Source organism: Marmota marmota, unplaced genomic scaffold, assembly GCF_001458135.2.
Source record: "Marmota marmota marmota unplaced genomic scaffold, marMar, whole genome shotgun sequence".
Lineage (NCBI taxonomy): Eukaryota > Metazoa > Chordata > Mammalia > Rodentia > Sciuridae > Marmota > Marmota marmota.
In genome coordinates this window covers 24,626,857-24,642,367 of record NW_026000241.1, presented here as the reverse complement: position 1 = coordinate 24,642,367, position 15,511 = coordinate 24,626,857, and the positions used below count along the sequence as shown (strand labels likewise).

The 15,511-nt window shown below is 37.7% G+C and overlaps 1 protein-coding gene across 5 annotated transcripts in view; it reads right to left on the bottom strand.

Moving 5' to 3' along the window:
- The window catches only part of Nek10 (NIMA related kinase 10), a 210,725-nt gene that overhangs the window by 126,421 nt on the left and 68,793 nt on the right, over positions 1–15,511 (bottom strand). For all 5 annotated transcript variants that reach the window (XM_015489627.2, XM_048794821.1, XM_048794822.1 and 2 more), the window contains 3 exons: positions 13,108–13,229; positions 12,872–12,974; positions 427–502 (listed from right to left, as the gene is read on the bottom strand). In XM_015489627.2, coding sequence (XP_015345113.1) covers positions 427–502; positions 12,872–12,974; positions 13,108–13,229 — 301 coding nt within the window. The remainder of the gene's footprint in view (positions 1–426; positions 503–12,871; positions 12,975–13,107; positions 13,230–15,511) is intronic.

The window sequence follows — 15,511 nt, the reverse complement described above, 5'->3', positions numbered from 1 at the left end:
TAAACATTCACTTGCCCAAAACACAACTGACTTTGTACACATATGTCTAAGTATATATGTTATCATTTATTCATGCAGGCAATAAAATTTATTGAATACCTATTTTTTTTCCCCCAGGTAGAAGAATATATAGTAGCACACAGAAACTCTTTCCCTGCCCTTGAGTGTTTATAGGTAGGAAAGGTAAAAGTAGGTGCATGAAGACAGCACAGAGAAATGCTATCTGAGAAGGAAGATCACTTTTGCGGCTGTTTTATACACGCAGAATTCTGATCCACGATTCTTTTTGGGTGTATTACATGGGTAAAGGAAGAAAACTAATGGCTTCCTTTCCTGAAATTCCCTTTGCTTTGCAAGCCAAGGATAGAAATGAAAGCCCAAGCTAGCGAAGTATGCTACGGAGAGCCGGAAGATAATCATCCTTACCAAGAATACAGGATGGTTCCAACGACGGACGTGAGCTTACTGTTTTCTTGTTTTTGCTTTGCCAGGCCAAAGTCAGCTACAATTCACAAAACAAAGCAAAAGGTTACTGGGCTTTTCCAGCATTCACATTGTCCCCTAGCTTTCCACATTCTGCAAGGTCACTACCACACTTCCCAGTAGGAGGCTTGTCTTTTTGTTTGTTTTAATTTATATATGACAGAGGAATGCATTACAATTCTTATTACACATATAGAGCACAGTTTTTCATATCTCTGGTTGTACACAAAGTATATTCACACCAACTCGTGTCTTCATACCTGTACTTTGGATAATAATGATCATCACGTTACCCTCTGTCAAAATGCCTCGTGTGCCCGTCTTTACGCCACTCCTGGTTCTGATGAAGGGTACACATGATGCTTTAGGTTAGACCATACTGCTTTGGATTTTGGCATGATGAGGTGTGTCAGTTTTTAAGAACCTAACATGACCTAAACGGGGTCATGTCCTTGTTGAGCTTGTGATTTACCTTTTTAGGTTATCCTTTATCATTTTCAAACTAAATTAAATGACACTTAACATTTTGGCGTATGGAGTCATTACTGCATCTAGTCAAAAGAAAAGTAAGGTAGGCCTGAACGTCATGAAATTAAAAAAAAGGCTTCTATTTGTACCGAGTCACACTCTCTGTAAAATGGGAATTGACATCGTATAGGAGAGTGCTAAACAGTATAATAGTAACATCTGAATAATTTAATATATGAAAAGGTCATATATTCTAAAGAGATATACACAGTATAATATTGAGCAACTGATGTGTATTTTTTCACTTAAAATGGCACATGTTTATTTTCATTTTTTTTTAACTTTTAATTGACACAATGATTGTACATATTTATGGAGCCCAGTGTGACAGTTCAATAAATGTATGTAATTCATCATGATCAAATCAGGGCCATTAGCATTTCTCTCTCTCCTTTTTTAATTTAAATTCATTTTTAACTGTTACCTTAAAACATTAAAAATTATGTATATGAATGAGGTAATGTGATGTTTTGATACTTGCATGTATTGTGTAATGTTGACATCAGGTTAAGCATATCTCCTCAAACATTTATCCTTCTTTTTTGGTGAAAATATTCAAAATCCTCTTTTTTGCTTGTTGATGGGGTACATAACAGTTTTCTACAGTCATCCTGCTCTGCAACAGCACACAAGAACTTCTTACTCCTTTCCCACTGCAACACAGTACCCATTCGTCAACCTTTTCTCCTCCTTCCATCCTTTCTGACTCCCCAGCCTCTGGTAACTACCAGGCTACTCCAAACAACTAGGAGATTGACATTTTTACTTTCCACTTATGAGTGAGATAATATGGCATCTTTTTGTGCCTGGCTCGTTAAACTTAACACAATGATCTCCAGTTCCTGCCATGTCACAGATGACAGGATTTCGTTCCTTTTTACGGCTGAAAAATATTCTATTTTGTATGTGTACCATGTTCTTTGTCCATTCGTCATCTGATAGACACTTAGGTTATTTCCACGTTTTGGCTCTTGGGAACGGTGCTGCAACAAACATGGGCGTGCCGATATCTCAAGTGCACCGATTTCCTTTCCTCTCAGTATATACTCAGGAAGGGAATCGCTGTATCATATGGTAGTTCTATTTTCAATGTTTTGAGAAACCTCCATACTGTTTCCCATAATGGCTGTACTACTTCACACTTCCACCAACACCATGGAAGGGCTGCCTTTTCTCCAGATCCTACTCAGAATTTTTATTTTTTTAGTCTTTTTTATAACAGCCATTCCTCCTAAGATGAAGTGATATTTCATTGTGGGTTTAATAGTAACCCCCAGATGATTAATGATATTCAGCATTTTTCATATATCTATTGGCATATTTTGTTCATATACCTGCTTTTCATATACCTATTTGCATGTCTTCTTTTCAGAAATGTCTATTTAGTTCTACTGCCCTTTGATGTGGATTGACTGGTTTGTTGCAATGAGTTTTAATTAAGCAAGATCCATGAGACAGAACTTGATATTGCTTATCACTGTAGATGATAAATACATGTCTTTTCATGCATGTATATGTGCACATATATGAATAAATATATATATTTATACCTGCATACCTGTAGCTGTATTTGGTTCTCCTATGTTCAGTACCACCAGTGAAAAATTAGACATATTAGAAGGCTGATTTATATAAGGTATTTTTAACAAGTGAAGTGGCTTACTACAACCTTTCCTTTCCTCTATTCTGTATTAGAGAAAGCTCATTGTGATTTAAAAATCAAGCAACCACTACACAGAAGAAATGCAATAGCATTTCAATATTTTTAGGGAGCTCACTATAATTTTAGCTCACATAAGCCTTGACCAACTTAAAATAATACTTTGAGTCCCAACACTACCTAAAAATGAGCTTATTTTTTATAAAAAGTGAATTGATTTTGAAAAGCAAATACTAAGGATGGTTACGGTGATTTTATTTACTCCAGTTAATTTAGATAATGACAGAAACGTGGACAGATGTCTATAAAAAAAAACACAGATGGTTGAGAAGTAACCTTTAAGAGAGCCAAAGCTAATACTGTTTGGCCATTTGGAAGATTTTTGTAATAGCAGGAAATATTTCTATTACTTTTTCCTCATTGGTGATCATATTTGGAGTGGAAGAAAATGTTTTATTTCAGAAACTGTGGTCATAAAAGCATTCATGTGCTGTAATACGAATTCAACAAGGACAACAGAAAACATTTCACATACAGCATATTATGAGAAAAAGATTATCATTATTTTTTTTTAAAGCTCTCCTTTGATAGAACAATCGACACAGGAAACATTAACAACGACTGGCCAGCTACGTGGTACGCCACAGCCCGCAGCTGTCAGCCCTCACATACAAAAGTCATCTGGTCTCTGGTTGAGCCCCTAGATTCTTGCTTTGTCATTTACTGTCTCTGTGACACTGGACACACCACTCTGCTTACTCTGATCTTTCAAAAATGTCCTCTGAAACTCAAGGGGGGTTTGCTCCAAAAGAAACAGGACATGAGAAGGCCTTGGAAATACTGCACGGATGCAGACATTCTCCTCCCTCTCCACAGGGGACTCCGCTGTGCAAAAGCGTCTGCCCATCACCTGCGTGTGTCAGGGACTCCCAAGTTCACAGCCCAGCCACACGAAGGGCCAGTCTTTGTCTCAGGTTTCTCCTCCAGCCCTATAAAGCACCTGCCACTTCCTGCTCAGGACTTCCTGCTTTTCATATACCTATTTGCATGTCTTCTTTTCACTGTTCACAGTGGTCTGTCATTAAAGCAGAGGACATCTCATCGTCCCCATTTCCTGGGCTTGAAATCTCTGCCTCTTCTCTCTGGCTCCTCTGTTCATTGCCTCACCAGCTCTTGTAGGTGAAACTTTGATTTCTGTGACCATGGTTTAAAGGTGCCGGGAGCCCAGGGTCCCTCTCTCTGCCTGCAACAACCTGGGTGTGTGCTTCATTAGAAGGCTTTTTCTTCTAATCCAGTCCACAAATCCCCTGGAATCCACCAAAGCCCTGTCTTCGGTACAGCTGGTCCCTAGATAAGTATCAGAAGCTCTACTGCTTGTTATTTTTTTTTTTAAATAAAATCTCCAGCTACCTTATCTGGCCTTCAAAATTGTCCAATCACTCATCAGTTCTCTCAGTTGTACAACACTGATGACCCATGTTGCAGGTACTGGGCTAGTTTCAAAGATCATAACCAGGTCAGAAACCACCAATGTTGACACAGACCTGAAGAACCAGTGGCGGAGATCTATGTTAAATAAAGAATCACATGTAGAAGTGACATAAAGGTATCTTTATACTTTGACAAAATCGGGACAGGTAAGATATATGGTGTTAAGAGACTCGTGTACGAGGCCAATGCCTCTAATCCCAGCGGCTCGGGAGGCTGAGACAGGAGGATCATGAGTTCAAAGCCAGCCTCAGCAAAAATCCAAGGTGCTAAGCAACTCAGTGAGACCCTGTCTCTAAAGAAAGTACAAAAATGGGCTTGGGGCATGACTCAGTGGTCAAGTGCCCCTGAATTCAATCCCTGGTACCTCCCCCTCCAAAAAAAGAGCTAAAGAGAAAGAGATTCTTATAGGGGAAACAATTGATCAGGAAATTCTCTGTGACAAAATGGCAACCGAGTTAACATCTCAGGAAATTCCTTAATTTAGAGGAGGGGTCTGGTGAACCAGAGGCCCTTTCACCATGCCACCTCCTATCGTCCCACAATTTCCCTCCCTAATGTAGACCCTGACCTGAATGAGGCAGAGGGAAGGTGTTTCTCTCAACAGCATTGTTACCTCCTAATTTTGCTGACAGGGAGCTTCTGAGTAAAGATTTTAATACCTGATACAAGAATGCTTTCTGAGTTCTGGGTAATTCTACATCTCTGGAACTCAAACAGGATATCTACCAGCAGAAGGAGATTCTTGGGAAAACTAATGTCCTTATTATATGTGGGTCTTCTAAATCATTTTCCAGTGTAGGCTTTGTTATCAGTTACTATCATTTGGAATAATGGAATTTAACGCAGTTCCCTTATTAAGTAGAAATGCTAAGGGCCAGATTGTTGTAAGAAAGAACAGGAGGTCAAGGGCAGTCTTGTGTTCTCTGCGTACTCCATACACACACAGCATGATGCCATTCCTTTTGCCCTTGGACATTTCAGAACTCCAAATTCTTTGGCCTTGAACTGGGGGTTGCACCTTCGGCTTCCCTGGCTGAGGCTTCTGGACTTGGACTGAGACATGGTATCAACTTTTCTGTTCTTTTCCACTTGCCAATGACTTACCATGGAACCTCCCAGTTTCCAAAAATCACATGAGCTCATTCCCCTAATAAATGCCCCAATGGTTCTATCTCTCTGTAAAACCCCACTACACCCACCGAAGGTGTGAGAATCTTCCAAATATTTCAAAAACTGGATCTGACTGAATTTTTCTTCAACATTCCCTCCTTATTTTATAAGACACAATAACAATACAAGGTAACTGTGATGAACTGAATACAATATATTCTTATTTTCTCAGTAACATGAGGACAATATGCTGATTGAGAAAAGTCCTGCGGCCATCCTTCCCACAACAGATGTGGGAGGGTAGACAACCAAGTGACTCGAGATTCTGTAAGTCTTTTTTTTCCGCCCCCTTTGACCCAAAGACACTGTCCAAGCTCCTCGCCCACCGAGGTCCCTATTCTCTTGCCACACCGGACATCTTGGTAGCGCCCAAGGGCACTGTATTTCTTCTTGTCCACAATCTGGCATTTGCCATGCCTCAGCCACAACTGCTCCTACTTTCCCTGCTTAACTCCTCACCCAAAGCTGCCTCAGGCAGAGTTGGTCACGCTTTGCCCTGTGTGTGACAGTTGGGGTGGACTACGTCATGGCTCACCAGTATGTTCTCAGGACAAATGCAACCTCACACCATTAATCTGACTTTCTTTGACCCATAAAATCTGAGCAGAAGTGGACGTGACACTCATCTGCAGAAGTGCTAGAGCCGAGGTATGTTGGCCATGTTTTCTCTTCTGTGCCCCTGCAACGTGGAAGCAGGAATAAAGGCAGGTGTGGGCGGTCTGGGTCTCTGAGCATGGCCCCCTGACTGACCCACAATGGACACACTGCACAAGTAGGAGAGAAGCCTTGTTGTTCTGGGGGTGGACACACTTTGTCTGTGAAGAGCCAACAGTAAACATTTCAGACTTTGTGGGCCACACATAGTCTTTGTTACCATGTTCTGCTTTTTAACAACCCCTTAAAAATATAAAAACCTTTCTTAGCTCACAAAACATATAAAAACAGGCCATGCCTGGATTTGCCCCACGGGCTGTAGTTTGTGGCTGTTCTCATCTGCTGGGGTTTCCAGGTCATTACTGCAGTACAGCATGCCCTGGCCTGACTCACAGAAGAGTACCGTGCACCTGCGCTCTAGACCTTCTCACCCTGTAGTGTCACCCTGAGTTTCATGAAGGTAGAGCCGTGTCTACTGTGTTTTTCCTTACTCCTGCAAGATGTGACAGTTCACAAAACAGCTGCTGAGTGAATAACTGGAGTCTTCCCACCAGGCTGTGAGCTCAGGGGGCAGAAAGCATGGTCTTTCATCTTATTTCCATCCTCACAGTACCTGATATATAATGCCATTTGAGGAGCACTGAAGCCTTTGGTAAATGCTACAACTGAATCAAGGCTGGCCTTGTTGTTACCACCAGCAGCCGTCAAATGTCACTTGAGAAATAAAAACACGTGCAGCCCGTTTGCTTGCAGAATGAGCAATGCAACCTCCCGAGTCAGGTACTCAAGGCATGTCTGAAACGGCTAACTATAATTGAGTGAGTTCTGTGCTTGCTTTTCCTGTCTTTCTTTCTTTTGCTAGTATTTTTAGATGGACAGAATGTCTGTATTTTATTCGTTTATTTTTAGGTGGTGCTGAGGATCGAACTCAGGGCCTCACACACACTCGAGGCAAGTGCTCTACCACTGAGCCACAACCCCAGGCCTCATTTCTTTTATGTCTGGAAGCAGAAGGTGCAAGGGACATGAAAGATTTACATGAAATTGTGGAAAGGCCATGAAGTGTGAAATAGCAGGTTTGAGGGTAAGTTCATGTTATCCCACTTCCCACCAGAGTCATTCTGCACTGTGATGATACGAGGTGGATGTTATACTTGGCAGGGACAACACTTTGAGCAGACTTTGTGTTTTCCCAGTGTGCTGCTGAGTCAGAGTTTGTTCCCTCATGTGGCCTCAAATGCTTCAAATAAATGCAGGAGCGAGAGTTGGATGTGTGTCATGGCACATGTCGTTAAAAGGTTTTGGGGCTGGGGGTGTAGCTCAGTGGTAGGACGCTTGCCTGTTATGCATGAGACCCTGGGTTCTATCCCCAGCACCACAAAAACAAAACATACAAAAGATCTTTTGAGTGGAAATATAGTTATACATTAAAAGTAGATGACGTTCGTAAAAAAAAAAAAAAAAAAACATGCATACTAAATACGTTAGTACTTTTCGCTCTGCTTTCTCATAACAGCAAGTGCCAGCCAGCATGCTTACTATAAATTATTGCAAACTAATCTCAATCTTAAAACATTTATCTCACCTATATTGAGAAAACAGAGAATAAATTTTTAGCTTTCTTAAAGCCTTATTTTTTGTTTATCCTGTTCACATTTTCAATGTACTTGGTCCTGTGCAGCTCAAACATCATTTGGCAATTCTGTGCTTCTTTTCTGGAAGCACATAAACCTTCCAGCACAGGAAGAGAGAAAAATAAAACAGGACAAGGCTGCCCCCTGGTGGTGGTGAAATGTTCTCTCATCCATGGCAGCTAGCCTGTTTTCATGTGTTTTATGCATTGCAACTATGTATGCTTCAACCTCCCCAAACATGGGAATTTGGAATACTTAGTTTCAAATTAACATTGTAAGATTTTAATGTAACCATAAGCCTTCTTAAGTATAAAAGTCTAGTGGCCATATTTTTATCAATAGTGATAGACACTGAACAAAATATCAACATGATTCTATTTAAAATATTTTTTTTAATTTTTTTATTCTAATTTGTTATATGTGACAGTAGAATGCATTACAATTCATATTACACATGTAGAGCACAAGTTTTCATATCTCTGGTTGTATACAAAGTATTTAAAATATTTCTAAATGAAAGTATTGTGAATTCTTTTTAGTCATAAAATCATTTTATGCTCATTGAAAATAATGGTGGCACATAAAATCCCTGGCCATACAATCGGCTTAGCAGAGAAAAATTGGACTAAACTGTATTTACCACTGCTTCTTTACCTGAAAGTAGGACAATACTGCCTCACTAAAAAGCCTTAAATATTGAAAATAAATTTTAATTCAATAACCTCTAAATAGAAGTCTGAAAATATTAGTAAGAATAAGATTGAGCAGAATGCAATTAAGGGTCAAGCTAAAAAAAAATTAAAAGTTTTCTTACTTTTATAACCTAAAGTAACTTTTTGTAGGGAGCCCCATATGACTTGAGGACAGACAGAATTAAAAAGTTGGACAGTCAATATAAAATGGTTCATTTTATTAAGCCTAAGAGATTTAATGCATCTAGTCTGTCTTTTGGGTTAAAAGGTGAATTGAACATTTATGTGTTTACCTCTTCAAAATCTCAAAACCTTGCTAAAATAAAGGAAGGGGTTTACTTGGAAGTCTCGATTTACAGAAGGACAATGAGAATGAGCTTGACAGTAGCAGAGGATAAAATAATCCAATGAAGTTTTGGAAGATGGAAAGTAGTGGGGGCAGGAAAGTGACAGACTCAGCAAAGCAGAAGTCCTGGTCTATGGGTCAGGGAACAAGAATGCCAAAATGTGAGTTCATCCACCCTACAGAGCCCAGGGACACCAGGGAGGAGGAAAAAAAAAAGCAAAGAGCCCAGGCTATGGAATGGAGATCAAGTCCTCGGGGGCCCCTTCCACACCCACACAGTCAGGAAATTAGGTACCCTCTGCTCCTGACAGAAAACAGATTTACTTTTCCAAACAAGCTGAACTAGCAAGGTACCAAGCAGCATAAGGCTGGACCCACAGGAGTTCACTGAAAGTCAGCTGAATATGGTTCCCTTAAACCCCCTTTGTCCACACTGCTCCCAGAAGGACAGCAGTCACACGTCCATTCCTCTTCATGGGGCAATATGTATGCTAGAGGACCATTCTCTGGAAGCTTAGATAATGACTTGGGGTCTCCAGAGGAAGATTTCCATATGCTATGATGAAGTTTACCAGGCCTCAACTGGAACTCAGGCCTGACAATAGCCTTTTCATGCCACTCTCATGATTATTAAAGGCCAGCTCAGGATCACCAGACAGCTGAGAAGTATGTCTTCTAGGAGGAGAAAGAGCTCAGACTGAGGATGGAGAGGAGGGATAAAGAGAGAGACAAAGGCTCAGATAATACAGAAACAATAGAAAGCCTCGAGGGGAAAAAATTTTTTACATATATATAGATATCTATAGATATACATATATAGATATCTATATGTACAATATAGATATATAGAGATAGATATAGATATATAGATATCTATATAGATAGATATAGATTATATCTATATAGATCAATATAGATATATATCTATTTAGATATCTACATAGATGTCTATCTATCTATAGATGTAGATATATAGATAGATATCTATATCTATCTATCTGTCTATATCTATCTATCTATCTAGATATCTCCTGTACTAAGAGAATGAAAGCAGAATTCCATGGAAATGGGACAAAGAACAGATAAATTTTTGGAAAGTAAAAATGTGATTTTAAAACATTAAGTACTCAATAGAACAAAAACTAAAGTTAAAGAAATAATTCTAAAGTTCAATAAAGAGATAAAGAAATATAAGCTAAGAGAAGAACTGTCTTAAAAATAAGGAGGTCATTTAGTACAAATTATACCAAAGGACAATGGGAGTTCTAGAAAATGAGACAGAAGAAAAGCAGGATGAAAACAGTAAAGAGATAATACAGGAAAAATTCCCAGGGCAGAAGTTTTTACATTTCCAGATTGAAGAGCACTCCTGGTTCCAGAGGCATTGAAAAACAAGATTCACCCACAGCAGTGGGAAGAGGGAGCATCCTGAAAGTCTCCAGAGAGATGAAATGGGAAGTGGGACAGCACTGGATTTCCAGCAAAACCATATACGAGAACACGGAAGGAATGTCTCAGAGTCTGGAAAGATAATAATGTCCACCTGAGAATGAGGGTCAAGTGTGAAGGGCTCATAAAAATAGTCTCTGACAACAGACACTAGTATGGCAATATGTAAATCAATGGATGTGTAACTGATGTGATTCTGCAATCCGTATACGGGGTAAAAATGGGAGTTCATAACCCACTTGAATCAAAGTGTGAAATATGATATATCAAGAACTATGTAATGTTTTGAACAACCAACAATAAAAATTTAAAAAAAAAATAGTCTCTGGCACGGAACATCCAAAAAATATGACTCAAAGCACTCTTGCTTAGGAAAAATGCTAGAAGATACATTTCAGAAACAGAAGAGTTTTTTTAAAAAACGAGAGAGAGAGAAAGACACAGGACGTAAGAAACAGAGACACCAACTGGAGAATTAAAGTTAGCAACTAAAAGTTCTAGGGCAATGGCTGTCACGGAAGTCACCATCAAGCTTGAACTACAAGGACATAATACACAGAGGGCTTTTGTAATCCTCTTGGAAGATACTGGAAGAAGTAACACTAGGTACACGGAAGACTAGGAACACAAACAAGAAAGAAGGCCATTATGAACTCAAAGAAAAACAAAAAGGACTATGTGAAAGTTTATTAACACTGAACAATAATTATACAGTAGTAGTAAACATGGAAAATGAGCTTACATGGAAATCGTGCTATAACTGTATTGTCAGGATACATTGGCAGGGAAGAATAGGAAAAAAGAGAATTATACCCTAAACTGTCACAATAAGAAGTTGAATACCATAGAGCTAAAAAACAAAAACAAACAAATAAAACAAAACACAAAAAACAAAAACTAAAAAGATTGCAAACTTTTAGGGGATTTTTTTTTTTTTTTTTTTTTTTTTGGAGGAACAGAACTAGAAGTTGCAAAGGGGTGGGGCAAGAATCTTGTCTTTCTTACCTATTTTATTTTTGTAAACTATTTTACTATTTGTAAACTACTAAATAAAGTTAACATAAATATAAAAACTAATTAAAGTTAAGTTTAGAAAGACATCAGGCTACTGAAATAAAGATTAAATAGTATATTTAAATGTAACCAGAGGAGAGGATTATAACTAATCTGAGTAAAAAAGTGAAATAGGTAGCTATTACTCAAAAAAATTCACCTGAATACCCATTTAAGAGAATTAAACAGATTTGTTCTATGATTCTTTCTCTCTCTCTCTCTCTCTCTCTCTCTCTCTCTCTCTCTCTCACACACACACACACACACACACACACTTGCTATCAAATTCAAATACACAATTTATAATAATCCTTATTAACTTAAAAATTAAGATCCTTTCATGTAAATAAATTATAAAAACTCTTAAGGAAAAAAAAGATCCAATTTGTAAAAAGAGAAAAATTTAAAAACTCATAGTCAACAAAATTATAATTAATTTCAGATGATTTAGCAGATGTGTGTCCAAAATGAGGATTCACAATTACTTGATCTCTCTTTTTTTACTTCACAATGGACTGGCTTGGAAATATTTCCAAGTAACTTTGCATAAAGGGTTATCCATAGTTTCTATTTGGGGTAGGATTTTTAAATTTTTTAACTAATATAGGATGTTCCACTTATAAAAATCTGGACACTTAGTCATTATTCATGAAGACATGGTTATGGAAAAATGTGTACATTTAGAATGACCTTCTTGAGTTATTAGTTTCTTGTAAAAGTAAAGAACCCAGCTTTAGCTGTCATGTCTGTCACCTCAACTTTGGGCATAGTTTCCAAACTGGGTGCGTAAGGCAATCCATGGAGGAGAAAGGATGAGGAAAATTATTGAAACTTATAATTTTATTTTTAAATGCAACCCATTATATTTTATTTATGTAGAAGTTTTTATGTACTATAGAATCTTTGTACAGCAATATATGTTTAGAATTTATTAATAAGCTGACATAGATGGACATGGGTCTCCCTACTTGTTGTCCATGAGGGTAACACAAGTGAAGAAAAGAGAAGAAAGTTCATATGTTACTGTATACTAAAAAAAAAAAAAAAAAATTTAAGTTGTGATTCAGAATCAAACAAATGTGAAGATGAAAAAACCTTCTAATTTGTAAAATGGTATCCAACATTAGTCCCAGTGGCTACATATTTTTAAAATATTTTGGGGAAAAATTGTTGAAGAATACAAATGGCTGGATTTTTTTTTTTTTTGGCAGCCCTTAATATGTACATTTGTTACTCATGAGACACAAACTATGGTGAAATGGTTTAAAACAAACCACATTGTGATCACATGCTCACAAAAACTTTTGTTGATGTAGTAGTGTTATAAGGAAAAGAAAAGAACCTGGAAACCATTGATTTGGGAATCAAATTCTCAAGTATCCTAAAAGTACTTCGTTCTTTCATATGAGTAAAATACAACACAACCATTTGGAACTAGATTAGTCACTATCCAATATGGTAGCCACTACTTACACATGGATATATAAAGTAACTAAAATGCAATAAAATTCCTTTCCTTGTCCATGCTAGCGACGTTCTAAGTACCGAAAAGACACATGTGGCTAATGGACACAGACAGCAGATATACAAAATATGTCTATCCATGCCCAAAGTACCATTGGACACTACTCTACTACTCTGGAATAATATTCTACTTTAGAATAACACTCCGAAATTCTTTAGTGAAAAATTTTAAGATTTTTATACTTACTAACTGTTACTTTGTCCTTATCCCCCAACATAATGTTATTTGGCGTCAGATCTCTATGGACAATCCTCTTCTCCTTGTGTAAGTACCGAAGAGCTAAGCATAACTTGAAATAAGAATAAAAACAAATTTTATTTCCCCTAGTATATGTATAACCAATGATGACTACTGCGTGTCTCTAAGAAATAAGTTTGAAACTTTACTACATTATGAAAAAATGAATGAAGATAAAGGCATACCTGTATAAATATTTTCCATAATCTTTCTTCAGTGAAATGGTGTTGTTTTTCCTTCAAAGAACTGAAATGCTCACCAAGTGGGGCTCCTTCTATAAGTTCCATAACAATATACAACCTATCATCTATATCAAAAATATGAAATATGTCATAAAAAATTGAATTCAACATAGAAGCTTTAAAAAGACTTACAAATTAGAATCAGAGCTTCCTAGTGGGTGGGCAGAGGACAACACTAAAGAATTAGAGATATGCTAACATGAGGCTCCATCCAGCCCTGGACTGAGTTGAGGCACAGGGTTCTTGGGGCCAGTAAAGCTCAGCATCAATCTCTTCCAGCTACAGGCAACCCCCTAGAGTAAGTTCACCCTGGAAAACATTATCATTTTCTATGTATGCCCAGATGTGCAATGCTTGGAAGGTACCAAGAAGAACAAGCAAATGACCCCCAAGTCATAGAGGGCTAAGAATAGGTGAATCCATCTTTCCTCTCAATGGTCTGATTTACCCTCATTTCAAACCAGACATTCAGGAAGCTGCACATTAAAGGGCATCATTTTGTCATCTCATAGACTCACCTTACAGAAATCTACACTGGGATGGTGCCATGGTCTTACAGTGATAGCTGAAACCACCACCCATGGTAGAAACATCTACTGTGTCCCTCAAGAGCAAAGACAGCTAGACTTCTCCTGGTTTTGTCTTCTGAACACTCTAAACCACATTAACTGATTGTGTTTATCTCTTTGCTTTCAATGTCAAGAAATATCCACTTCCTTCTCTAAAACTAATATGCTTGAGATGTGTCTTTTGAGACTTTTGTATGTATATAAAATAGGTATGTAAGCAATATTTACAAAAATGGTGAAATCCTACATGCATGTTCTGCAACTTAAACTCTTCTCCACTAAATAGCATTTTATTTCAGTGTTCACAAATACATGCCATTTTTTCTCTTGGTTGCCATAGTATTGCACAATACAGCTAAATCATAATATATTTAATCATGTTCTACACATACTTTTTTATTGTTTCAAATTTTTCTAAACTCGAAAAAAAATTGTTTTATGTACTAAACCTACTTCTAGTTGTTTTTTTTAAATACTTTTAGTTGTAAATGGACACAATACCTTTATTTTATTTATTTTTATGTGGTACTGAGGATCGAACCCAGTGCCTTACATATGCCAGGCAAGTACTCTACTACTGAGCCACAACCCCAGCACCTCCTACCTCTAGTTTTATTTTTCATGCTCTCACCTCATATTTCCCCTTATGGCAATTTCCTAATCTGTTGCATATATTATGTATTTTAAGTTACCTCTGATTCGTTCTGGAAGTTGCCAGTTTAAAAGAGTTTTATTTTCTTTATATAATAAGACAAGTTGTGTCAGTTTAGTACAAAGCAGAAGCCAACCTTCATCTCTTTTTGAGCGAGTATGTGCTAAATTATGGGCAGTTACTCCAATATCAAGAACTAATGGTGCCAGGCACAATGGCGCACGCCTATAATCCCAACAGCTCAGGAGGCAGAGGCAGGAGGATCATGAGTTCAAAGCCGGCCTCAGTAACTTAATAAGGCACTAAGCAAATTAGTGAGACCTATCCCTAAATAAAATATAAAAAAGGACAGAGGATTTGGCTCAGTGGCTGAGCTTCCTGAGGTTCAATCCTGGGTACTGAAAGAAAGAGAGAGAGAGAGAGAGAGATAGAGAGAGAAAGAACTAATAGCTAAGAAGGAGGCAGAGGTTTGAGGTTTCAGCACTGAGCTCTTCTGAGTAATCTCAGGGAGGAAGATAGTTAAATTCATAACAAATGCCAAAGTACACAAAAGACGTTGTTATTTTCTTAAATAACAATAACATTGATAAAAAGGTGGTGAGAAAGCCTAAAAAAAAATGTTGCCTTGGACTTCTTTAAATCTTTCTTCAAGTGGAGATTTATCTTGAAATTTTATACGTGTCACAGATCATTAAGTTTCATCAATACTTCTATTATTTCAGCCAGCAGTCTTATTTTTTAATAAAACAAGTGAGGGAGTTTGGATTTGTGCCCTTCTACTTGCAGAGCCTGGCTGCCTGTGGAATCGCCAATGCTCCATCGCCACCTGGTGGCACTTACTTGAACTTCATGCAAAAGAAATCACTCCAATAAATTTTCACTCCCATTTATTTGGGGGGTGGAAAATGTCATCTGATTCATACACAAACTGCTATTGATTTTACATAATCACCATCTGATACTTAAGTGCTTTTTGGGGTATAAAAATGGCAGTAATGATCATTTTGGTTTGTTAATGTAGTACCTTTCCCCGTACGGAGCTAAGTATTTTATAGCTATCATCAGGTCATCCAGTGTCATATTAGTGGCAATAAAGTAAAAAAAAAAAAAAAAAAAAAAAAAAGGG